The sequence below is a fragment of the Nyctereutes procyonoides genome, unplaced genomic scaffold (genome assembly GCF_905146905.1).
Source record: "Nyctereutes procyonoides isolate TBG_1078 unplaced genomic scaffold, NYPRO_anot_genome, whole genome shotgun sequence".
Lineage (NCBI taxonomy): Eukaryota > Metazoa > Chordata > Mammalia > Carnivora > Canidae > Nyctereutes > Nyctereutes procyonoides.
Window position 1 is genome coordinate 15,453,943 of NW_026575128.1, and position 25,615 is coordinate 15,479,557.

A 25,615-nucleotide genomic window follows, 5' to 3' on the forward strand; every position below is an offset into this window, starting at 1 on the left:
TTAAAAGTTAATAACAGGGGATGCCCTGGATGGCTCCACGGTTAGCGCCTGCCTTCAGCCCAGGGCGTTGAACCTGGAGTCCCGGGATCAAGTCCTACGTCGGGTTTCCTGCATGGAGCCTGCTTCTCCCTCTGCCTGTGTCTCTGCCCTTCTCTCTCTCTGTGTGTGTCTCTCATGAATAAATAAATGAAATCTTAAAAATAAGTAAATAAATAAAATAAAAGTTAATAGCTAATACCTGAAGCTGAAGGCATGATAACTTAAACATTGATTATCGAACTAACCAAAATAGTAAAATTATATTAGGAAGTTAAAAGATACATGAGCTGTAGGTATGTGGTAGGGGCAAGGCTAGTGATGAAAGAAAGCTAAATCCTCATCTCCCATAATGGCAAAACAACAGATAATGTCTGAAATGGAAAAACTAAGAAATATCAATATCAATAATATTAAAATGTTACTAGAAATACAAATATTAATCCTAAATGGATTCACTAAAAGAATTGAAAGTGGGTGCTTCTGTGGAACAGAACATGGAGAGGGGAGGGAATGGAGGACTGAAATTTTTCATTGTAAGCCTTAAGAAACTACTTATCTCTTTATGTACATATGTAACTTCATTATTTTTTTTTTTAATTAACAACAAGATAAAAGGGACATCTGGGTGACTCAGTCGGTTAAGCGCCTACCTTTGGCTCAGGTCATGAACTCAGCATCCTGGGATCAAGCCCCACGTGGGGCTCCCTATTCAGCATGGAGCCTGCTTCTCCCTCTCCCTCTGCTGTTCTCCCTGCTTTTGCTCTTTTGCTCTCTGGTAGATGATAGATAGATAGATAGATAGATAGATAGATAGATAGATAGATAGATAAACTTTTTTAAAAAAGATAAAATACAATAAAAATTCCTGAATCAAGTAAAAACCTGCAAATCTAAAGAATCTGCAGATATTATGGGGCACCTGGGTGGCTCAGTTGGTTAAGCATCTGCCTTCAGCTCAGGTCATGATCCCAGGGTCCTGGAATCAAGCCTGATGTGGGCTCCCTGCTCAGCAGGGAGTCTGCTTGTCTCTCTGTCCCTCCCACCCCCCCCCCAATCATGCTCTCTCTCAAATAAAATCTTTAAAAAAGAATCTGCAAATTTTTAGAGAATACTGTGTTCTAAGAAAATTTGGCCAGAGGTATCCTAATCAACTTATTAAACTTTAGGGATAAAGAAAGGATTCTTCAAGCACCAGTGACAAAAAGCTAATCACTTACATGAAAGGAAAAATCAAGCTTACCTCCAAGTTCTTCACAACCTTAAATACAAGAGGAACCATATGTAGAATTCTCAGAGGAAGACGGTGGAACTCAAGCATATTATAAACAAAAGAGATCATTTAAATATAAAGGTGGGGTCCTGGGTGGCTCCATTGGTTGAATGTCTGACTCTTGGTTTCAGCTCAGGTCATGATATCAGGGTCATGAGATCGAGCCCTACATCAGTCTCCACACTCAGCATGGAATTTGCTTGAGATGCTTTCCTTCCCCCTCCCTCCCTACTGATGCACAAGTGCTCGATGCACAAGTGCTCACCCTCACTTTTTCTCTCTCTCTCAAATATATAAATAAGTGAAATCTTTTTTAAAAAATAAATATAAAGGCAACATTCTCAAACATGAAAGGACTCACAGATATGGCACCTATGAGCCCTTCTTGGGAGGCAGGGAAAGACTTCTTGACAGCTAGCTGTCATGTCATGAGAACATTCAGGCAAGTTATGGAGAAACCCATGTGGTGAGGAACAGAGGTCTGCCAGCAGCCACATTAGTGAGCTTGGAAGCAGATATCCTGAGACTTGTCAACAGCCATGTTGAAAGCAGATTCTCCTCCATTCAGTCTTGAGATGACTGCAGCCCTTGGCCAGCAGCTTGACTGCAACCTCATGAGAGAACCTGAGTCAGAACCATGAAACCACTCCCCGATTCCAAAAACTGAGATAATAGTTTGTTATTTTAAGCCTCTGAGTTTGAGGTAATTTGTTATGTAACTATAGATGACCAATAAAATTCTAAATCTCTAGGCTCTGGATCAAGATTTTTTCAAAAACAAAGAAATTGAAAGACGTCTTGGAGGGAAAAAAATGATGTGCTTATATGGCACAGTTCCTTTCAGCCTCAGTTTGCTCCCCATGTATTTTGGAAGTAGGGAAAGTCATATGGCTATGTATGTGGGATGTATCCTGTCTTAGCTGGATGCCTTTGCTAAAATCTTGGACAAACCGTCAGCTCTGTCCAAAACATTAAGGAATGGGCAGTCATCCTATGGTCTTACTAAACTTGAAGGGTTTTTGTTGTTTAAACATTGGCAACAAACAATATCATAATTTTTCTTTCTTATGTTTCTAGGGAGAGAGGCCTGGGTTAGAATGAATTCTTAAAAGGAACTTCCTCTTGACCTACAGTATTTGTTGTTGTAGTGCCATATGATAGGCACGGGGGGGGGGGGGGGAAGATGCCTAGGGACCCCTTCAAGGAAGGACTTGCTGCTCATCTATAAGGAGTTTAGTTAGCAGACAGCCTGTAGTTGTCACCTTCAGGATCTACCTCATCTGTAAAGAGCCACATTGCCTGAGGTCATACATCCCAAGACTAAATGAGGGATGGGTATAAAGGCTCGGTCCCTTTGATAGGCAGTACTTGCCCCAGAGCTCCCTGCTGGGTTGGCCAGGGCTTTGTAGAACCTGCATCTCAGTTTAGTTTTTCCTCTGCCCAGTCTTGCTTTTTCCTCTTCCTTTCACAGGTATTAATCTCTAATAAATGTCTTGCACCCCAAATACTTTCTCAGCTCACTTGAGAATCCAGCCTTCAACACACTATAGTCGTTTTACCCATGGTTTGCTACCACCTGGGAAAGCAAATTTTCTCACTCTCAGGATGATCATTTTTTGCAACTGTAAAACTAAACTGCCTGGATCATTAAATTGTTTTCTTTCTCAGGAAGCATACCTGATACATTGGCTTCTGCCTGTATAAAAACTATGATAAATGTTATGTAATAACACGTGTGTGCCTCTTATAATTCCTGACTAAGCATCTACCAAAAAATATATATATCTGTTCAGAGTCTTTCCAGCTTCACTACTGTTGATTTCTTGTCTGCTCTTCCCACAAAACCAATAGTTCTCAACCCTAGGGAGCATTTTTTAAAATGCTGATGGCTAGGGCAGCCCAGGTGGCTCAGCGGTTTAGCACCTGCCTTCAGCCCAGGGTGTGATCCTGGAGTCCTGGGATCGAGTCCCACATTGGGCTTCCTGCGTGGGGCCTGCTTCTCACTCTGCCTGTGTCTCTGCCTCTCTCTCTCTCTCTCTCTCTCTCTCTCTCTGTGTGTGTGTGTGTGTCTCATGAATAAATAAATAAAATCTAAAAAATAAATAAGTAAATAAAAATAAAATAAAATAAACTACTGATGGCTGAGCCTCATCCCTAAGAGGTTCTTATTTAATTGGTCTGGCATAGGGCAGCCCGGGTGGCTTAGCGGTTTAGCGCTGCCTCAGCCCAGGGTGTGATCCTGGAGAAACGGGATTGAGTCCCATGTCGGGCTCCCTGCATGGAGCCTGCTTCTCCCTCTGCCTGCCTCTCTCTCTCTCCCTCTCTCTCTCTCTCTCTCTCTCTGTCTCATGAATAAATAAATAAAATTTAAAAAAAAGCAAAAATCTTATTTAAAAAAATTGGTCTGGCATTGAATGGGCATTTTTAAAAAGCTTCTTGGAGGATGGTAATGTACCAAGGTTGAAAACCCACTCCTATTCAGCTTACCAGAGTTTGTGGCCTAATAGTGCTGCTCTCCTATTTAAAAATATTTGGTAAAGGGATAGTCATTTGGTCTATCAGAATCTAAAAGAATTTTCCAGCACCACAGGAGTAAATGGAAGCATAATGAAAATGGATCAAACACCTGAAACTGCTGCGTGGAGCCCTGATCCTCATTCTTCAGGGGCTGTAGACCATGTCCATAGCACAAAGAGAGGGCTCCAGGTAGTGTAGGCAACATCTGTCCAACACTGTAGACATGTTTGCAGAACCAAATAAACCCTAGAGCATTCAAATGGCAACCCACTAGATTTGTGGTATTGCACTCAGACCCAGTGATATGGCTGGTATTTGAGCACTCAGGGCTAGATGACTCTGGAGAATTAAATGACACATCAGTTAAAAAGTATTTAGTCAGTGGGGCACCTGGGTGATGCCATTGGTCAAGTGTCTGCCTTCGGCTCAGGTTATGTCAAATGAATATATACTGTCATTTATCTAAATATACCCAGTGTTGGGCATTTAGATTGTTTCTATACCTAGAACTTGATTTTTTTTTTAAGTTAGGTTCATTGAGGTGTCATTTATATGCAGTAAAATTTACTCTTTCTAGTATACAGCTCTATATATTTGAGTAAAATAGGTGCGAAACCCATGTGTCTGTGGTTCCTGGGATGGCATCCTCTCATGCTGGCTCACATTCAACCTTTCGAAATTTGTTAAGAATTTTAACTGAGGGGCTCTGGGTGGCTTAGTCACTTAAGTGTTGGCTCAGGTCATGATACCAAGTCCTGGAACAGAGCCCCCACATTGGACCTTTTGTGGCTGGTTTCATTCACTTAGCATAATGTTCCCAAGGTTTGTTGTATTGTAACTTATGTCAGTACTTCATTTCTTTTTAAGGTTGAACAATATTCTGTTGTATGGGAATATATCACATTCTAGGTATCCACTATTTATCAGTAGGTGTTGGCACTGCACTTGATTTTTAAAACCTCTTTTTTTGCATCAATGAATTATTTAGGTTTCATTATTCAGAATTTTAAAGGATCCCCAAATGAATATAAAACATACTTATTTTCAGAGCACTTGCGTGGCTCAGTCAGTTAAGCATCTGCCTTCAGCTCAGGTCATGATCGCAAAGTCCTGGAATCAAGCCCTGCATCAGGCTCCCTGCTCAGTGAGGAGCCTGTTGTTCCCTCTCCTCTCTTGCTTGGCTCTCTCTCTCTCCCTCTCTCTCTCTCTCTGTCAAATAAATTTTAAAAACAAATTTAAAAGGGCGGGGGAGTAGGGTGGCACTTGGGTGGCTCAGTCGGTTAAGCTAAGCATCTTCCATCAGCTCAGGTCATGATCCCAAGGTCCTGAGATCGAGCCCAGCATTAGGCTCCCTGCTCAGGGAGTCTGCTTCTCTCCCGCTCTCTCTGTCCCTGCCCCCACTCATGTATGCACCCACTCTCAAATTAGATAGATCAATCAATCGATCTTTTTTTTAAAAAAAGGAGAAACATAGGCACCCATCATTTACTTGTTGGATTGGATTAGAAAAAACTATATAAATATTTTAGGCTATTCAACTTTTAAAAAGTAGAGTTGTGGGCAGCACGGTGGCTCAGTGATTTAGGGCCACCTTCAGCCCAGGGCATGATCCTGGAGACCCGGGATCGAGTCCCAGGCTCCCTGCATGGAGCCTGCTTCTCCCTCTGCCTGTGTCTCCACCACCTCTCTCTCTCTCTCTCTCTCTCTCGAATAAATAAAATAAAAAAAAATCTTAAAAAAAAAGTATAATTGTCACAAGTGAGAAAGTTGGTTTGTTAGTGAGAAAGTTGGTTTGTTACCAAATTTGGATAGATGGTTGGTTTAGGAGGTAGTGATAAATCAACGGCATCATTTAATTTCATTGTCTAATGTTGTTGCTTGAGTTTGGTGCTACAAGCAAGCTCTGATTTCTCTAGAGAAGTGTTCATAAATTCAAATTGTATTTGTTTTCCTGATAAACTCTGAAAAAGATACTGAGTTCTTGATATATCTGGTGTCAGAGAACTTGTGGGGTCAACTGCTATTTTGTATCAAAAGAGCATTCTCTATTTTTTTGTGCTCTTTCCTAAGTATAAAGTCAAGCCTCAGGGAGGCTTGGTGGTCATGGCCATCAGAGAGAGCCTGCTTTTCCTAGGACATGAGGAAAGAATGATGATAGTGCTGGTGGTGATAATGATGATAATTGCTATCATTTTTCAGATTTTTTTCAGGCATTGTGTTAAAGGCTTTAAGTAATTCTTACAATAACCCTATGAATAGATACTATTATATGCCATTTTACAGATGAGGAAATTGAATCAAGATTCACACTTGATCTTAGCCAAAAGGCCGAAAAGCGATTAAATCAAGATTCAGTTAGAAATAAGAAATCACAGTAAATGTTGAACAAATTAGTGGGAAATTACCTAGTGACCAGGTGTGAGGGTCTGTAAACTAGGGTTTTGGCACTTTGTGATGAATGTTGAGATATAAAACAAAGATTGGCAGGCTTTTTCCATAAGAGCAAATAGTAAATATTTTAGGCTTTGCAGGCCATATGGTGTTACGTTTATTCTACTCTGCTGTTTTAGCACAAAAGCATCCTAAGATATGTAACAAATGAGCGTGGCTGTGTTCCAATAAAACTATCTACAAAAACAGACATCAGGGCCATCCAACTGGCAAACTATAGTTTGCCAGCTCCACTGGAGGTTTTGGGTTTGTTGTTGTTGTTTTTCCTATATAATGAATAGCTATGATGGTACCTTGTTAACACAACTTATTTCTTAGTCAGGATATAGCTGACTACATCTGGAATCCTTTCTATTAAAAACAAGAAGGGGTTTGTTATGGATTGTTTTTTCTTTTTTCTAAGTTCATTTGTCAATCAAATTTTAGGAAACAGAGGGGAGTTCTTTGTATTTTTGAAAAGCTCACCATAAGATACAATTAAATAATATCTCTTAATACGTTGAAAATATGATCTTAGTTATAAGATCATATCATATACTGCCACAGCTAGAATGTCATTTAGTCCAGTCACCTATATTTCAGATAATGAGCCAGAGGAAGAAGGATTTGTTTCATATCTTTTATCTCTAATTAGAGACAGAGCTGGGCGTTTTCCATTATTTCAACCTTTCTATTTTTCAGGAACACATTATTCAACTGATAAATGCTTATCAAGTTTCTTCCTCTGGTCCAACCACTGTTTTGGTATTGAAGGGGATCCTTGAAGCAGGAGACAGTCTCAAAGAATTTGTTCACCTTGGTGGAAGATAAGATTATGCATATAAAAGAAACAAACAGGGGAGCCTGGGTGGCTCAATCCGTTGAGGATTTGGTTCTTGGTTTTGGCTCAGGTCAATCTTTGTTTAAAAAAAAGGTTAACAAGGGGACGCCTGAGTGGCTCAGTGGTTGAGCCTCTGCTTTTGGCTCGGGCATGAACCCAAGTCCCAGGATTGAGTCCTGCATCCAGTGTCAGGCTCCCTGCATGGAGCCTGCTTCTCCCCCTGCCTGTGTCTCTGCCTCTCTCTCTGTCTGTCTCTCTCATGATTAAATAAATAAAATCTTAAAAAAAAAAAAAAAAAAAAAAAGGTTAACAGGGATGCCTGGGTGGCTCAGCCATTGAGTGTCTGCCTTTGGCTCAGGGTGTGATCCTGGGGTCCGGGATCAAATCCCACATCAAGCTCCTTGCGGGGAGCCTGCTTCTCCCTCTGCCTATGTCTCTGCCTGCCTCTCTCTCTCTCTCTCTCTCTCTCTCTCTCTCTCTCTCTCTCCCTGTCTCGAATAAATAAAATATTAAAAAAAAATAAAAATTAAAAAAGGTTAACAGACAACAGCAAACAATATCAGATACTGAATAATTATGGTCAGCAGTCTCTAGGGGCTCAGGTGGTCAGGAAAATGTAAGGGAATAATTTAGACTTGAAAGATGGATATATATAGATCAAGTATGGAAAGATACATAGGAAGCTGGATCCTGTGTGGGGATAATCATATGAGCAAATGTGTGGAGACAGGGTATGCAAGATTTGTTTAAGGACAGTCTGGCCCAAATTGAGGGTACCCATTGGGGAATACTAGGAGATAAGGCTGGGAAGTTAAGTTGGTACAATAACAGAGAGCCTTGAACACTGGGGAATTATTAAAAAATTTTTGAGAAGGGAAATGATTCAAATTCAGAATTCTGGAAAGATAATCTGACAGCAGTATGCAGGATAGATTTAGAGTATAAGACCTAAAAAGTATCACAGTGTTGCATTGCTAAATTCACAAGACTCCAAAGAGTGAAAGGATTGTATCTTTTGGAATGCAGAAAGAACTAACTGTGACTATCTATTATTATGTGAAACAAGGGACCGGGCTCATTTATGCATCCATCAAGCACTAATGTCTATGCTTTGCTGTATAGTAGAGTTGGCAGGCTTAGACATTAAGTTCTTAGAAGCTAGTCATATGTTTCTGTAATTACTACAGGGTGGAGACTGTCTCATGCTTTCTCTTTCACCTCCCTGGGAACTAGCTGATGGCTCCATATGGTGGACTGTTAGTAAAAGGTCTCGTCCTAGTGGTCTCTGCCAAAGAGAGCAAGGTTTGGTCATGATGGGAGCAAAGAAGAAGGAAATAGCCAGACATAAGGTGAAAATGAAGAGCAGATGGACATGTATTCCTTCATAGCTGCTGAGCTGGGGGCCTTGGGTAAGCGCTGGGGTCATTAACACCATTAACACAAGTTTCCTAGAACTAGATTACATTTTAGTTGTTGGCAGACTTTTTCCCCTCCATTTTTCTGACTTGTAATCTACACTCCAGTGATTCAGGATCTTTGATTTGTAGTTATAATAGGGCAGCTGGCTAGATAAATGAGCAGTAAAAATGTTCTTGCCCCCATTCCTATGATCCTCTAGGGTATTGTGCTCCTCCTGGCCTCAGTAAGATGGTGGGTAAAAAATAATTAAATTCAGATTTTCAAGCACTTTTAAATATGAGAATATGATACTTCCTATCTTTTTTTCTTCTTTTTTAACTGAATTTCCAAAGGCGGGGGCTAGTTCTTATTGGGAAGGCACCAAAGTTATCTTGGAAAAGGCCTTTGTGTATGGAGAACCTGAAACCTCTTAAGGTTTTCTAACTTTTCATACTGCTTGTAGGAAAAAGAGACAGTGATAATGGAATATATATCTCCTTTGTTTTCTCCCTTCTGAGAGAAGATGAACTGTTTCCTTGATTGCAAAGAGAGAGTTCTGTTTTGAGGATCTCAGGCATGTTTGGTCCTGGAAAAGGAAATATTATAAGACATTTGGTTAAGTAGGACTCCTGCTGTCCCTATAGTCAGGTACAGAAGAAACAGTCTCCCCAACAAGCTGTTCAGTCATCAGACAGTACTGGTCACTTCACTCCAGCAGGCCCACATTCTACAACCTCAGTGGATTTGAAGATACCACGACTCCTTTCCTCCATGTCAAATTGATGCATTCATGACTTGGAGAAGCATTATAAAGAGTAGAAAAGAGTGTTGCTGGTAGAAAGAGCATGTACTGGAAATTAAAGTCTAGAGATTTTGAAATTGAATTTTGAGACCAATCAGGTATATGACCTTGAGCAAATAACTTTGCTTCTCTAAACCTCAGTTTCCCTGACTGAAATTGGCTTAGTTTTTCTTTAAAGACGCCTCTCCAGCTCTCAGATTCCTGTGTTATTTCTGAAAGACATGTGTTTTTAATAATTCATAAGTAAAAGGTGTTTGTGCCAAATATTTAATAAGAAAGTCATGTAACTTTTCTCTAGTATTATGTTGTTTTCTTTTGAGCACTAGTCAAGGTTTTTCATTAGAAGGATAATGATAATATTAAAACAAACTTCTAAAGGATATCTTTTAAAATGGAATGAAATGTTTATACGTTCATCTTGTTTAAGTTTAGACATTTTTTTAACTCACTTCTTTATTTTTTTTAATATATATATTTTTTAATTTTTATTTATTTATGATAGTCACAGAGAGAGAGAGAGGCAGAGACACAGGCAGAGGGAGAAGCAGGCTCCATGCACCGGGAGCCCGACGTGGCACTCGATCCCGGGTCTCTAGGATCGCGCCCTGGGCCAAAGGCAGACGCTAAACCGCTGCGCCACCCAGGGATCCCTAACTCACTTCTTTAAAGTGATGTAGATTACTTGTAAAAGAACTTTCATGTCAGTGTCTGAAACTTCTTCTTTTGGACTGGCTACAGACTTCAGAGGAAAATCTTCCAGTCTCCTTTCTAGGTGTGTAAAAGCTCTGGTGACAATTCCTGATTATTTCAGGGCTTCTGGAGTACAAATCAGGTTGCTGTTCAGCTTTCCTTATGGCCATTTTGGGATTCAGCTTTTGGATATGCTGAATCTGCCACCACCATCCTACTTTCCAGCTTCCAAAATTGTTTCACTATTCTCTCCTCTTAATCTTTGTCCTTGGAGTTTATACTCTTCCAAAAAACAATGAGGACAACAACAAAAACCCTTTACTGTCACTTTAATGAGCTTTCAAAAGGAATAGGGCTGGGGCACCTGGGTGGCTCAGTGGTTGAGCATCTACCTTTGGCTCAGGTTGTGATCCCGCATCCTGGGATGAGCTCTGCATCAGGCTCCCCAGGGAGCCTGCTTCTTCCTCTGCCTGTGTCTCTGCCTCTCTCTCTTTATGTCTTTCATGAATAAATAAATAAAATCTAAAAAAAAAAAAAAGGAATAGGGCTAGGGTGCCTGGGTGGCTCAGTAGGTTAACTGTCTGCCTTTGGCTCAGTTTGTGGTCCTGGGTCCTTAGATGGAGCCCTGGAACCCTTAGGTTATGTCAGGGCTCCCTGCTGAGCAGGGAGTCTGCTTCTCTCTCTCCCGCTGCCCCTCCCTGCTGCTCATGGTCACTCTCTCAAATAGACAAATTTTTTAAATCTTAAAAAAAAAAAAGAAGGAACAGGGCTTAATGCCTGTGTTTAATCTGCCATCTTTACCTAGAAGCCTGTTTCCTTCATTTCAGTCTCTATCTTTCAGTTCCTTGCTTTCACCCTTCCTTCCCTCTTTCTCTTTTTCCTCTTTTTATCCCTCATTTCCTTCTTCAGTCTAGACCCTGTGGTGTGTGACTTCAGTCATTTCCCCTCCATATCCTTGCTCACTGTCCTTTTGCTATATCCACCCTCATAACCCTCAACTTTGGATTACTTTAACATCTATTATTTTGTCTACTCCTACATCTGTTTTGTTCAAGTCACCAGGAAAGATATTATGCAGGTTGTAAATTGCCACCACTATAAATTCATGGTTCCAATTTTAGCTGAACCCTTAAAGCCACTCTGAATTCTTGCACATTTCTCCTGAAACACTCTTCCACTTCTCTTAGCAGTTATTGTCAACCATCACCACCTTCCTATCTTAGAAAATTACTTGCCTCCTCCTCCTTCGAGAAAATCCTGGCTATCAGATACTGATTTTCCCAGCATACTACCCCTATCCATAATTTTATCTTTACCCAGACCTACCTTCACTTTCTTTTCTCTAGCCTTAGAGGAAGAAGTTTCCTGATCCCCTCACTTAATGCCTTTCCCCTGGAACCTTGTTCTGTGAGTTTTTCTAGCACTCTCCCAATTTTCAACTTGCTTTCTACTACTACTTTCCCCCCTACACCTATAAACACATAGCTTGTAAGATAAGGCACAAATTCCTAAAGGCTCTTAGTCATCTAACCATGCCTGCCCCTTTCATCCTTATATCTCACCATTCCACCTACAACCCCTGCTCAACACTCTGACCCTATAGGATGGAGAAGTGCTTGTAGTTCTGTGACTTCTGCTTTCTTTTTCAAGCTTCTGTCCTTTTGTTTTCACCATTCCTAACCTTCCTTCAGCCAGCTACCCTTCTCTACCTGGCTAAATACCTGCTCTTCTTTCAAGACTAAGTTCATATATTACTTCTCTATGAAGCTTTTTCTGACCCTCTTTGCACTAGGCAAAAGGTTTTAAGTAGGAGAATGACATGACCAGATTTCCCTTTTGAAAAGGTAACTCTGGGTGTAGTGTGAAGAATGGATTGGCATTGGTAAGAGGATATAGAGAGACTAGGTAAGGGAGGGTATTCTAGTAATCCAGGTGAGAAATAATGGTGGTTTGAACTAGGATATTGACAGTGGAGATGGAGAAAAGTGGATAAATTAGAGAAGGACTTAGCAGGTAAAAACTGAGGAGTTCATGTGTGTGATTGAACCTTGGGGCTAAGACATGGAAAGGTGTCAGGAATGATTCACATTTCTGGTTTGAGCAGCAAGATAAATCAAGAGATGGGAGCAACTAAGTTTGTAGAGATAAGATCCAAAGTTCAGTTTGGGATATGCTGAATTTGAGGTACTTTTAGGATATCCAGGTAAAAGTGTCAGTAAGAGAGACGCCTGGGTGGCTCAGTGGTTGAGCATCTGCCTTTGGCTCAGGACGTGATCCCAGAATTCCAGGATCAAGTTGTTGTCCCCATACCCCTCTCCCCACCCATCTCCCCCCACCAGCAGGCTCCCCGCAGGGGGCCTGCTTCTCCTTCTGCCTATGTCTCTGCCTCTTTCTCTGTATCTCTCCTGAAGAAATAAAATAAAATCTTCTTTTTTTTTAAGTATTTAATTTATTTATTCATGAGAGACACACAGAGAGGCAGAGACATAGGCAGAAGGAGAAGCAGGCTCCCCACAGGGAGCCCTATGTGGGACCTGATCTAAGAACTCTAGGATCACGACCGGAGCCAAAGGCAGCCGCTCAACCACTGAGCCACCCAGGCGCCCCAATAAAATCTTTTTTTAAAAAAAGTGTAACAGGGATCCCTGGGTGGCGCAGCGGTTTGGCGCCTGCCTTTGGCCCAGGGCGCGATCCTGGAGACCCAGGATCGAATCCCACATCGGGCTCCCGGTGCATGGAGCCTGCTTCTCCCTCTGCCTATGTCTCTGCCTCTCTCTCTCTCTCACTGTGTGCCTATCATAAATAAATTAAAAAAAATTTTAAAAATGAAATGAACATGGATCAAATCACATAGAAGAGAAGAAAAGAGAATTAGGAACAAACTTAGACCAGCTAGAGGATCAAGGGCCTCCAAAGGAAACATAGAACAGAAAATAAAAGAGAAAAGGAAAACCAAGAGAACATAACATTGCAGGAGCCAGAGTGAGGAAGTAGCAGTAGTGTTGATAATTGAGGTTAGGTAAGATGATAATTTAAAAATGATCACTGTGTGACAGACAGATCCCTAGAATGGTACCTGGCAAATAAGAGGGTTTGATAAACAATAGATAGATAGCTGTGATAGCAGAGAGACCAAATTATGATGCTATTGCAGAAACCTAGACAGGAGAAAGGTTTACTGGGCCAGCATGGTAGCCTGTCATTAAATGTGCATTAGGATTAAGTGTCCAATACAAGTCTGCAAGGTAAGAACACCTTATGTATTTGTGTTGTATACTGGATCCAAAGAAAAAGTTCTTAATTTTGTTAGACAAGGTACCATTTTTTTTTAGTAGTTTCCTTTCTTTAAAGATGTCTTTTTTTTTTCTTTTTTAAAGATTTTATTTATTTATTTATTTATTTGACACAGAGAGAGAGAGAGAGAGAGAGAGAGCACTATGGGGAGCAGCAGAGGGAGAGGAAGAAGAGGTTCCCCATTGAGCAGGGAGCCCAATGTGTGGCTCCATCCCAGGACCTCGGGATCACGGCCTGAGCCAAAGGCAGATGGTTAACCCAACTGAACCAGCCAGCCCAAAGATTTTTGTCTTTTACCACTAAATTGCATTACTACTGAGCTGGCAGTTTTGCTGATGCCTTCCCTGCTTTGGAAGGCTTGCCCATACATTTTCTTCTTTCTTGATTGGCCATGCACATTTCTTCTCTCATTCTTCACAGCAAGGTTCAAACACATAATCTTTCTAATTATTAACATCTAGGAGAGGGCAGCCCCAGTGGTGCAGCAGTTTAGTGCCACCTGCAGCCTAGGGCATGATCCTGGAGACCCTGGATCGAGTCCCACGTCAGGCTCTCTGCATGGTGCCTGCTTCTCCCTCTGCCTGTGTCTCTGCCTCTCTCTCTGTGTGTGGATAGCTGTGATAGCAGAGGGACCAAACCTCTGTGTGTCTCTATGAATAAATAAATAATCTTTAAAAAAAAAAACATCTAGGAGAAGAAGAGATTGGAGAACAAATACTCTAGGATAAGCAGATGCAACTCTAGTGAGGTTTTTTTTTTTTTTTAAGATTTATTTATTTATTTATTCCTGAGAGAGAGAGAGGCAGAAAGGCAGAGACACAGGCAGAGGGAGAAGCAGGTTCCATGCCGGAGCCCAACGCGGGACTCAATCCCGGGACTCCAGGATTGCGCCCCGGGCCAAAGGCAGGCTCTAAACCACTGAGCCACCCAGGGATCCCCTCTAGTGAGTTATTATAGAGAATCTTTATCAATTGATGGCATTATCATTCTGAATGTTTACAGATCAAGCTTGAGTAGGATTCAGAATACTCACCATTACTGAAAATAGTTCATTACTTGTGTGGGACCACATGTTATGCTATGCACATAGAAGGCAAATGAAAAAGACTTACTGGGTTCATTAATCTGTAACTTTACCACAGTGAACATTAATGGATCAGATCTGTTTATTAAACTTAGGATAGTTTCACTAGACAGTAAAGCTTTCCACTTCCTTGTTAAATATATATATATAAAGTAAAAATTATCACTGTGTTTTACTAAAATGGAAGCCATTAGTGCCCTTATTGAAGTGGGTAGAATGGAAGGTGATGAGATGGTGATAGCCCATTGGAAAATGCTTTTGATAATTTGTGAAGGATAGGAGAGAGAAAGGACTGAGGGAGGAAAAGGGAGGCTTGAAAAAGGATATTTTAATTTTGAAAAAAAAACAGAACATGCATTAAGGTTATACAAGTGATGTTTCCTATTAGGCAGCCCTTGAGGGTCCATCCAGCCTCTCTCTTTCTAAAGCTGCTTTGTGAGAGCTGGATTGAGAGAAGGAGATCCTCAACTGCTACCCTATCAGAGGCATAACTGTTACATTGGGACTAGCTCTCTTATTCAGTAGTCTGTCCCATTCCTATCCCATCTTCTCATTCCCTGCTGTGCACCTAAGCTTGCCAACTCTTCTGAACTTATCAGGAATATTCTGGAGTACACCCAGACTCATCAGGCCTTTCCTGAAGTCTCCTAACTTTTGTGTCCAACGAGTCTGTATCTCTTATCAGAACGTATACTCTTTCAGGACATTCAGTAAGCATTATTTCATGCTTGCCTTATAAGGCACTGTTCTGGACATTATGCTGCTTATAATTAAGATCTGGTCTCAAATCTTCCTTCCCTGAAAGATGTGATAGTTACACATCATGAATGGAACATTAGTACTTTAAGAGATTTTTTCTGATGAAATTCTGTATTTAGAAGGGAAAAAACTCACTAGATTAGGAGAATCAGGAAAAATTTTAGAAGAAAATGACTTTTGAGACTGGAGCTTTAAGAATTTATACATTTTAGGAGTAGTTGGTGCACATGGATAGAGACAATCTTTCTAGAAGGAACCATATGAGCAAGGGCACAGAGAAAGGAGAGCAAAACAACTAGGTCACTTAGTTTCTCTGAAGCATAATAATATTATATGAAAGCATCTAGTATAAGCAAAAGGGAAGTCTTAAAGGTTTACAAAAATTAGTGATTACTAGGTTATATCTGTGTTTCATTTAATATTATAGACCTAATACCGTTCTGTGCCTAACACATATCGGTCACTCAGGAGAAATATTTTTTACTCAACTGTTGAATCCCAAAGGGTAGGAAGTGCCTGGCAGGTTGTCTTGTAATGACTTTTTTTTTTTTTGTAATGACTTTTTAATTTGTTGTAACTCTAGCCATGTAAAGACTAGAACCAGGCTTTGAGATATGAACCCCTGAGTGATCCTTTTTTTTTCTTTTTTTTAAAGATTTATTTATTTATTTATTTATTTATTTATTTATTTATTTATTTATTTATTTATGATAGACAGAGAGAGAGAGAGAGAGAGAGAAAGAGGCAGAGACACAAGAGGAGGGAGAAACAGGCTCCATGCCGGGAGCCCCACAGGAGGAGGGAGAAACAGGCTCCATGCCGGGAGCCCCATCCCGGGACTCCAGGGTCGCGCCCGGGCCAAAGGCAGGCGCTAAACCGCTAAGCCACCCAGGGATCCCCCCCTGAGTGATCCTTAACGTGTCCCTTGCCTCTGGCCATCTACATAACCAGCTTGAAACTAGATCTGAAAGACAGTAGGAATAATGCTTTGTGTCCTGGAAGAATTAAGGACTGAAAGATAGATGTGCTAAAAGGTCTTGCTAGTTCAGGAGTGCAAATTAATATGCCAATTTTTACCCAGTTTCTATAGAGGGTTTAAATCTTGTTTATTAAAAAAATAATAAATAAAAATTAAAAAATAAATAAATGAATAAATAAAAAATAAATCTTGTTTATTAAATTCTTTTTTTTAAATATTTATTATTTATTCATGAGAGACCCAGAGAGAGAGAGGCAGAGACACAGGCAGAGGGAGAAATAGGCTCCATGCAAGGAGCCTGACATGGGACTCAATCCTGGGACTCCAAGATCACGCCCTGGGCCAAAGGCAGGCGCTAAACCACTGAGTGACCCAGGCATCCCTATTAAATTCTTTAGACATAAAGGACCAGGCAGTTTAGAAAAATAACTTGAGAGACAGTTCTCTTTTCCGGGCTTGTCTTTGAGTAGGAGCTCTTTGTCAATGAGGCTATGCAGATTGCTGTCTAGGGCACCTCTTGTGTGGACATTCCAGACCTCAGCAGGTTCCAGCATTCTGGGCTAGAATGACAGGGAGGATGAGCAGCCATGTGATCCTATCTAGGAAGGCTTTGCTGACTCATATGTTAATGTTAGACATGTGGTTCTCATCTCTTTAATCTAGTAATCACTAATTTTTGTAAACCTTTGAAGACTTCCCTTTACATATATTGAATGATTTCATATTATATTCTATGCTTCAGAGAAACTAAGTGACCTAATTAGTCATGTGGTCCACAAGCCTGTCTAGGAAGGCTTTGCCGACTCCTGTGTTAATGTTAGACATGTGGGGGCAGCCCCGGTGGCTCAGTGGTTTAGCGCCGCCTGCAGCCTGGGGTGTGATCTTGGAGACCTGGGATCGAGTCCCACGTCGGGCTCCCTGCATGGAGCCTGCTTCTCCCTCTGCCTGTGTCTCTGCCCCTCTCTCTCTCCTCTCTGTGTATTCTCATGAATAAATAAATAAAATCTTAAAAAAAAATCTTAGACATGTGGTCTATATGATAGTTTTTTTAAGATTTAATTTATTCATAGGAGACACAAAGAGGCAGAGACAGGCAGAGGGAGAAGCAGGCTCCCTGCAGGGAGCCTGATGTGGGAGTTGATCCCAGGACTCTGGGATCATGCCCCGAGCCAAAGGCAGATGCTCAACCACTGAGCTACCCAGGCACCCTGATAGTTATTTTTATAAGTCAATTTACTAGAGCTAGGCTCTAGTACCCAGTTTTTCAGTTAAATGCTAATCTAGGTGTTACTCTGTAGATATTTTGTAGATGTGGCTAATATAAAAAAAACCTCTCAATTTTAAGTGAAGAAGACTATCTTGGTTAATCTGTGTGGGGGTCATCCAATCAGTTGAAAGGCTTTTAAACCTAATGAGGGGTACCTGACTGGCTCTATCAGTAGAGCATGTGACTCCTGATCTCAGGGTCATGAGTTTGAGCCACATATAAAAGATTACTTAATAGGAGATCCCTGGGTGGCTCAGCGGTTTAGCACGTGCCTTTGGCCCAGGGCGCGATCCTGGAGTCCTGGGATCAAGTCCCATGTCGGGCTCCCGGCATGGAGCCTGCTTTTCCCTCCTCCTGTGTCTCTGCCTCTCTCTCTCTCTCTCTCTCTCTCTCTCTCTCTCTCTCTCTCTATCATAAATAAATAAATAAATCTTAAAAAAAAAAAGATTACTTAATAAAAATAAACCTAGGGAATCCCTGGGTGGCGCAGCGGTTTGGCGCCTGCCTTTGGCCCAGGGCGTGATCCTGGAGACCCGGGATCGAATCCCACGTCGGGTTCCCGGTGCATGGAGCCTGCTTCTCCCTCTGCCTGTGTCTCTGCCTCTCTCTCTCTCTCTCTCTCTCTCTCTCACTGTGTGCCTATCATAAATAAATAAAATTTAAAAAAATTTAGAAAATAATGCAAGGACGGAAAAAAAAAAGACATTTAAAAAAAATAAAAATAAACCTAATCGAACTAGAAAATTAATTGTAAATAATACAGAATTAATTCGCAAACCTATCCTTAAGGTTCTGTTCTCCCAGGACCACTTCTTTTTTATTTATTTATTTTTTTAAAGATTTTATTTGTTTATTCATGAGAGACACACACACACAGAGAGGGAGAGAGAGAGAGAGAGAGAGAGAGAGAGAGGCAGAGAGAGAAGCAGGCTCCATACAGGGAGCCTGATGCAGGACTCGATCTCGGGACTCCAGGATCATGCCCTGGGCCAAAGGCAGATGCTCAACCACTGAGCCACCCAGGGATCCCCACTTCTTTTTTTTTATTTTTAACATAGCCTCCATGCCCAACGTGGAGCTGAACTCATGACCCTGAGATCAAGAGTTGCATGCTCTACCAACTGAGCCAGCCAGGCGCCCCTTTTTAGGACTAGTTCTGACAGCAATTTTTAAATCAATCAGAGAAACAGAACTACTGTGAGTGATACAGAATAAGGATTTATTATACAATTGTGAAAACTGGTAGAGCAGTGTATGCATGCTATTGCTTCTATGTCTAGTGTTCAGAGTGAGATTGCTATTAGTCAGCCAGACCAACAGTCAGAAAGGAAAGCTGGATGTGGACAAGAGCAAGAACAAACAGGGACCCACAAGGACAAACTGGAACCTACATATATCTGTCACCACCTTCAGCCTCATTGCTGTGGGGGACCCGCAGGAGAAGGTGGCATCCTTCACCACAGAACTACACAATAATTGGCTCAGGACTCAAGAGAAGCTAAAGGAAGATATCTGATAGGGTCTAGATAGGTGCTCAACCACTGAGCCACCCAGGCATCCCGTTTTTTTTTTTTGTTTTGTTTTGTTTTGTTTTTAAGATTTTATTTATTTAACAAAGAGCAAACAAAAGGAGAGGGAGAAGCAGGCTTCCCACTAAGCAGGGAGCCTGATGCAGGGCTCAGTCCCAGGACCCTGGGATCATGATCTGTGCCAAAGGCAGATTCTTAATTGAGCTCCCAGATGCCTCAATCCAAATGCTTTAATATGACGTGTAAGCATCATAGAAGGCTTTTCAGGATCTGACCTCTGGCTGCCTGCCTCTCCAGCTTGAACCTTTATCATTGTATCTTGGAATTTTTTTTTTATACCTCTTTGCCTTTATTGACCCAGCACTCAAATAAATATATTTTTCCTACTTTGCCTGCCTCATAAGTTGCTCATCTTGCAGAGCCAACCTCCAGCTTCATCCATCCCTGTAAAACCTTATCACATTCCTGCTTTCTTAGCTCATTGCATCCTCTTCTGTACCAACCAGTTCCCTACATAATAATATATGTATTGTATACCACGTTATACTATACAATGGGCTTTTTTGACGTGTAGTCTTCCCTACTAGATTTTGAGCTGCTGAGGGCAACATCTGTTTATTTCAACTCTTGTCTTTTTACCAAGCTCATGATACCATGGCTTTGTCAGTTAATGGGTACCTAATGTATCACAAGTACCATTCAATGTACTTTGAGTAATTTCTAATCATCCTAATAATTCTGTATTAGGTAGGCAATATGATCAATCTCCACATTTGTTGTATAAAATTAGTGAATATATTAATCTAAGATTAAAAGTTGCAATCAGGAATCCCTGGGTGGCGCAGCGGTTTGGCGCCTGCCTTTGGCCCAGGGCGCGATCCTGGAGACCCGGGATCGAATCCCACATCGGGCTCCCAGTGCATTGAGCCTGCTTCTCCCTCTGCCTGTGTCTCTGCCTCTCTCTCTCTCTCTCTCTCTGTGACTATCATAAACAAATGAAAGTTAAAAAGTTGCAATCATTTTCCAACTTCTCTTAAGGCAGTGGAACCTTTTCTTTAGGTGAAATCTTATGGAAAAGCTTAAGACATAAAACAAAGAACATGGAGTTTTTCTGATTCAGGTTTCCTGTAGTTTCCTAAAGTACCTCTACGAAACTCTGGAACTTTGAAGTACAATACTTCATTTTAAAATAAGGAAACTAGCATGAAGAAAGATTTTTCCATATGTAGTGGCAAGGTGAAAGCCAGAACCCTGGAGGATCCCTGGGTGGCTCAGTGGTTTAGCGGCTGCCTTCGGCCCAGGGCATGATCCTGGAGTCTGGGGATCGAGTCCCACATTCGGCTCCCTGCACAAAGCCTGCTTCTCCTTCTGCCTGTGTCCTTGCCTCTCTGTGTCTCTCATGAATAAATAAATAAAATCTTAAAAAAAAAAAAAAAACAGAACCCTGACTTTCAACTCAGTGCTACACCAAACCACCTTTTAATTTTGATTTAGTTCACTGTTAAATCAGTGATATCCATCACAGAATATAAATTGCCATTAGTCTCAAGATACTAAATATGCTAGAGACATAGGAAATGATTCTGTTTTATATACCTCTACTTTGACCTATACATATAACCTGACATCTACTTCCTTTATTTATTTATGTTTAAGTAAGTTCGATGCCTAATGTGGGGCTTGAACTCACAACCCTGAAATCAAGATTTACGTGCTCTACTGACTGAGCCAGCCCAGGTACCCAAGACCTACTTCTTTAGAATAAAGATCAAGGGACACCTGGGTGGCTCAGTGGTTGAGCATCTGCCTTCAGCTCAGGGTATAATCGGGGTCCAGGATCAAGTCCCACATCGGTGTTCTTATGGGAAGCCCGCTTCTCCCTCTGCCTATGTCTCTGCCTCTCTTTCTCTGTCTCATAATAAATAAATAAAATTAAAAAAAAAGAATAAAGATCAAAATCCTTAATGTGGCCTCAAACCTCTGTAGCTTCATCTTGTGCCTCTCCTCATCTTGTTTTGTGTGTTTTATCACTATGGGGCAGCTTTAGTTCCTCACACTCACCAGTCGGCCTCAAGATCTTGGTGCTTGTTTTCTCAGCCAGGGTGCCCATCTCAGTTTCTCCACCCCTTTCACCTGGTTAATTCCTGCTCATCTTTCAAGTCTAAGCTTAAACAGAAGTTTCCCATCATCTTCCAGCCTAGGCAAGATCCCTTGTTACACTCTTCCATAACATTCTATGCTTGCCATTCATTTATTGCACACCTAAAATAATTCATTTCCATTACACTGTACACTTCATGCAACTTTCTTTTTTTTTTTTAAGATTTTATTTATTTATTCACAAGAGACACAGAGAGAGAGGCAGAGACACAGAGGGAGAAGCAGGCTCCCTGCGGGGAGCCTGATGCGGGACTTGATCCCAAGTCTCCAGGACCACACCCTGGGCTGAAGGCAGCGCTAAACTCCTGAATACCAGGGCTGCCCTTCATGCAATTTTCATGTCCATTTTGTTCACTGCAATATCCCATATGCTTGGCATAAAGTAGTTATTCAGTGAATATAAGCGCTAGAGACTATTGGCTAGAGGTGTGAATTGATTGCTTTTTTTTTTAAGATTTTATTTATTTATTCATGAGAGACACAGAGGGAAAGAGACAGAGACATAGGCAGAGGGAGAAGCAAGCTCCATACAGGAAGCCCAATGTGAGGCTCGATCCCGGGACCCCGGGTCACGCCCTGAGTCAAAAGCAGATGCTCAACTGCTGAGCCACCCAGGTGACCCAATTTTTTTTATTGGGTCATGAGAGACACAGAGAGGCAGAGACATCAGCAGAGGGAGGAGCAGGCTCCCTGGAGAGGGCCTGATGTGGGACTCATCCCAGGATCCCGAGATCAGGACCTGAGCCAAAGGCAGACGCTCAACAACTGAGCTACCCAGGAATCCTGAATTAATTGCTTTTAACGTGAACTAAAATAATTTCCTTTTGTTTTTCAGTCAGTACATTGAGGAGCAGCACTTAGAACTTTTTTTTTCTTAGATTTTACTTATTTATTCATGAGAGACACAGAGACATAGCAGAGGAAGAAGCAGGCTCCCTAAGAGGAGCCCAGTGCAGAACTTGATCCCAGGACCCGAATCACAACCTGAGCCAAAGGCGTCTAGACGCTCAACCACTGAACTATGAAAGTGCCCCAGCACTTAGAACTCTTAAGAGCTCTTCCAGCTCTGGAAGTCTCTGTCTGCTACTTTGAGTGGAGGGCTTTCCCTTCAACACAGCTGCTTTTCTTGGACGGGGCCTGAGCACCAGTGGTGCCGTAGCCCACCCTGCTGCATAGGCAGACCTTTGTTTTGGAACTGTATATGCACACGTGATGATCAGCGGTCTGTCATTCCTGCCACTTACAATACAACCAAGATCAGGCATTTGGGGTGGTCTGGCAAGTAAGCGCCTCCCTATAAAACAGCTACCAGGTAGTTATGCAACAGGTGCTTGCCCCAGAATCTGTCTCATTAGAATTATAGATAGAATTATAGATAACTACTTCTGAGCAACCTTAGTCTCTAGTTTCTTTTAAACTATAATGATTAGACATGCAGCTGCAGCAGAGGGGACACCAGGTCTGCACCCATGGTCTCCCTTCCCCACTTTCTTCCTGCACTTCCCACTCCTCCCCCTGCCCTCCCAAGGCTGCTGACCCTGAAGAGCTGCCCAGAGCTCCCCAGAAGACTAGGTGGTGAATACTTAGTCTGCTGGAAAACAGAAGAGTACTTTTTTTTAAAGATTTTATTTATCCATTCATTATATATATAATGAATATATATATATATATATATATATATATATATATATAATGAATATATATATATAGTTAGATAGAGAGAGAGAGAGACACAGGCAGAGGGAGAAGCAGGCTCCATGTAGGGAGCCTAACATGGGACTCGATCCTGGGTCTCCAGGATCCCACCCTGGGCTGAAGGCGGCGCTAAACTGCTGAGCCACTGGGGCTGCCCCAGAAGAGTACTTCTTGAGCAAAAAGTATGCCTCTCTGGTGGAGCAGAAGTCACTCCGTGAGGCAGTGGTGACAGCGGCAGTGAGAGAATGAAAAGTTTGACGCATTGAAAGATGATGACAGTGGGGACCATGATCAGAATGAAGAAAACAGCACAAAGAAAGATAGTGAGAAGGAAAAAACAGAGCAAGACAAAAGTCAGGGCAGCAGTAAGAAGAAGGCTGTTGTCCCTGGGCCAGCAGAGCATCCCCTGCAATACAACTATACTTTCTGGTACTCCAGAAGAACCCCCAGCCGTTCTACCAGCTCACAGAGCTATGAACAGAATATCAAACAGATCGGCACCTTTGCCTCTGTGGAGCAGTTCTGGAGGTTTTATAGCCACATGGTACGTCCTGGAGACCTGACAGGCCACAGTGACTTCCATCTCTTCAAAAAAGGAATTAAGCCCATGTGGGAGGATGATGCAAATAAAAATGGTGGCAAGTGGATTATTCAACTGCGGAAGGGCTTGGCATCCCATTGCTGGGAGAATCTCATCCTGGCCATGTTGGGGGAACAGTTCATGGTTGGGGAGATCTGTGGGGCTATGGTCTCTGTCTGGTTTCAGGAGGACATTATTTCAATACGGAATAAGACTGCCAGTGACCTAGCAACCACAGCCCACATCCGGGATACGCTTCGGTGAGTGCTTAACCTACCTTCCAACACCATTATGGAGCACAAAACCCACACCAACAGCATCAAAATGCCAGGCAGTCTGGGCCCCCAAAGGCTCCTTTTTCAAAACTTCTGGAAGCTGCAGTTGAATGTGCCATGACCCTCTCCCTCTCTGGATGGCACCATCATTGAGGCTGGCATCATCAGAGTCTCTTGTTCTGTTGGTGTGCTACCTGGAAGATCCTTCTGTCCTGGACAAGAGAAATTGGAAGAGCATCTTATGTTTTAAGAACAAGCTGATACGCAGCAGCTACAAAAACAGCTGAGATCACTTAATAAATGGTGCTAAACTAAAAAAAAAAAAAAAAAAGTATGCCTCTCAAGTTCAAGCACCACCTAAATGTTGATGATATCACTTGTTCTGTGAAGAACGAAAGGAAAAATCTTTTGGAAGATGAGTCAGATGAAGAAGAGGACTTTTTTTGTTATTCATACATATATTTTTTAAGTTCAATTTATTAAAAATAAAAATTAAAAAATTTAACACTGGGCAGCTCCGGTGGCTCAGTGGTTTAGCACCGCCTTCAGTCCAGGGTGTGATCCTGGAGACCCAGGATTGAGTTCCACATCAGGTTCCTTGTATGGAGCCTGCTTCTCCCTCTGCCTATGTCTCTGCCTCTCTGTGTGTGTGTGTCTCTCATGAATAAATAAATAAAATCTTATAAATAAATAAATACACCAATAAGAACATAAAATAATAAGCATCACTGAAGGTATAAAATGAACACATTTTATTGTATTTTCAGCAGCACATTGTATTTTCAGCAGCATGAGGATACCAAACATTTGTTTACAGTATTATAGTTTAATATATATTCTGCTAAGTGTTTTAGTAGGGTGGTGCTATCCTGATTTTATAGGTGATAAGATGTAGGTTCTAAGAGACTGCCTTACCCTAAGTAGAGATAGCAAGAGTTGAGTTGAGAATGTATAGGTTTAAATGAGCCCCTCACTGTCTCCAAAATGATTCCATTCATACCACAATTGTTTATGACCGAGTATTTCTTTAAATCAGTACTGGCTGATTTTTAAACGGTATATTTATTTAAATCCATATTGGCTCTGCTTTGCAGCCACTACTTCCATGTTGCCAAAAGCACTGGATTTCCTGCCCTCAAAATACCAAAAGGCATTTCATTCTATAAAGAATCAGACATGATGCACTTCCCTTCTGGTGTTAGAGGATAACAGGCGTGGGTTAGTGCTGAAGAACAGGGCACTGGTCACCCTGGCCTTGAAGTCTATAGCTATTAGGGGAACACAGTCCAGCTTGCTTTATGAATTTATCTCGTCTAATGACATCTTACAAAGTGCTCCAAGAGTGTATTAAACCGAGGAGTTAGTAGGCAGTACAGCAGACATGAGGACCTTAGGGCCTTCTAACTCTGTTGTGAAGGTCTCAGTAGTAGACCTCTTAACTCTGACCCCTTTGTTTTACGAGTAGGAACCCTGAGACTCAGAAGAGGATAGGACTCTGGGCACAGGAGGAATTACTGGCAGAGAGCAGCAGCCTAGTGTGTGTCTTGAATCAGACCAAGGCCAAAGGCTTAACCAACTGAGCCACCCAGGCACCCCAAAAGGGAACCTTTAAATCATTATGTTTAAGGCAAAAATAACCAGCCTAGGGCAGCCCTGGTGGCTTAGTGGTTTGGCGCCGCCTTCAGCCCAAGGTGTGATCCTGGAGACCAGGGATCAAGTCCCACATCAGGCTCCCTGCATGGAGCCTGCTTCTCCCTCTGCCTGTGTCTCTGCCTCTCTTTCTCTCTGTGTCTCTCACAAATAAATAAAATCAAATAAATAAATAAATAAATAAATAAATAAATAAATAAATAAATAAATAATAGCCACCCTAAGGACATCTGGGTAGTTAAGTTGGTTAAGCCTCTGACTTGATTTCTGCACACGTCATGATCTCAGGGTCATAAGTTCTGGTCCTCCATCAGGCTCTGTGCTTGCCATGGAGCCTGCTTAAGATTTTCTCTCTG

The 25,615-nt window shown here is 41.8% G+C and overlaps 2 protein-coding genes across 4 annotated transcripts in view; both read left to right on the plus strand.

Moving 5' to 3' along the window:
• The window catches only part of EIF2B3 (eukaryotic translation initiation factor 2B subunit gamma), a 143,053-nt gene that overhangs the window by 61,855 nt on the left and 55,583 nt on the right, over positions 1-25,615 (plus strand). The window lies entirely within an intron of this gene.
• On the plus strand, positions 8,464-23,762 carry LOC129520452 (eukaryotic translation initiation factor 4E type 2-like). Its single transcript, XM_055341458.1, is given in 3 exon segments — positions 8,464-8,506; positions 18,651-18,814; positions 23,008-23,762. Coding segments are annotated over 3 exon segments (930 nt in total). The 3' UTR covers positions 23,731-23,762.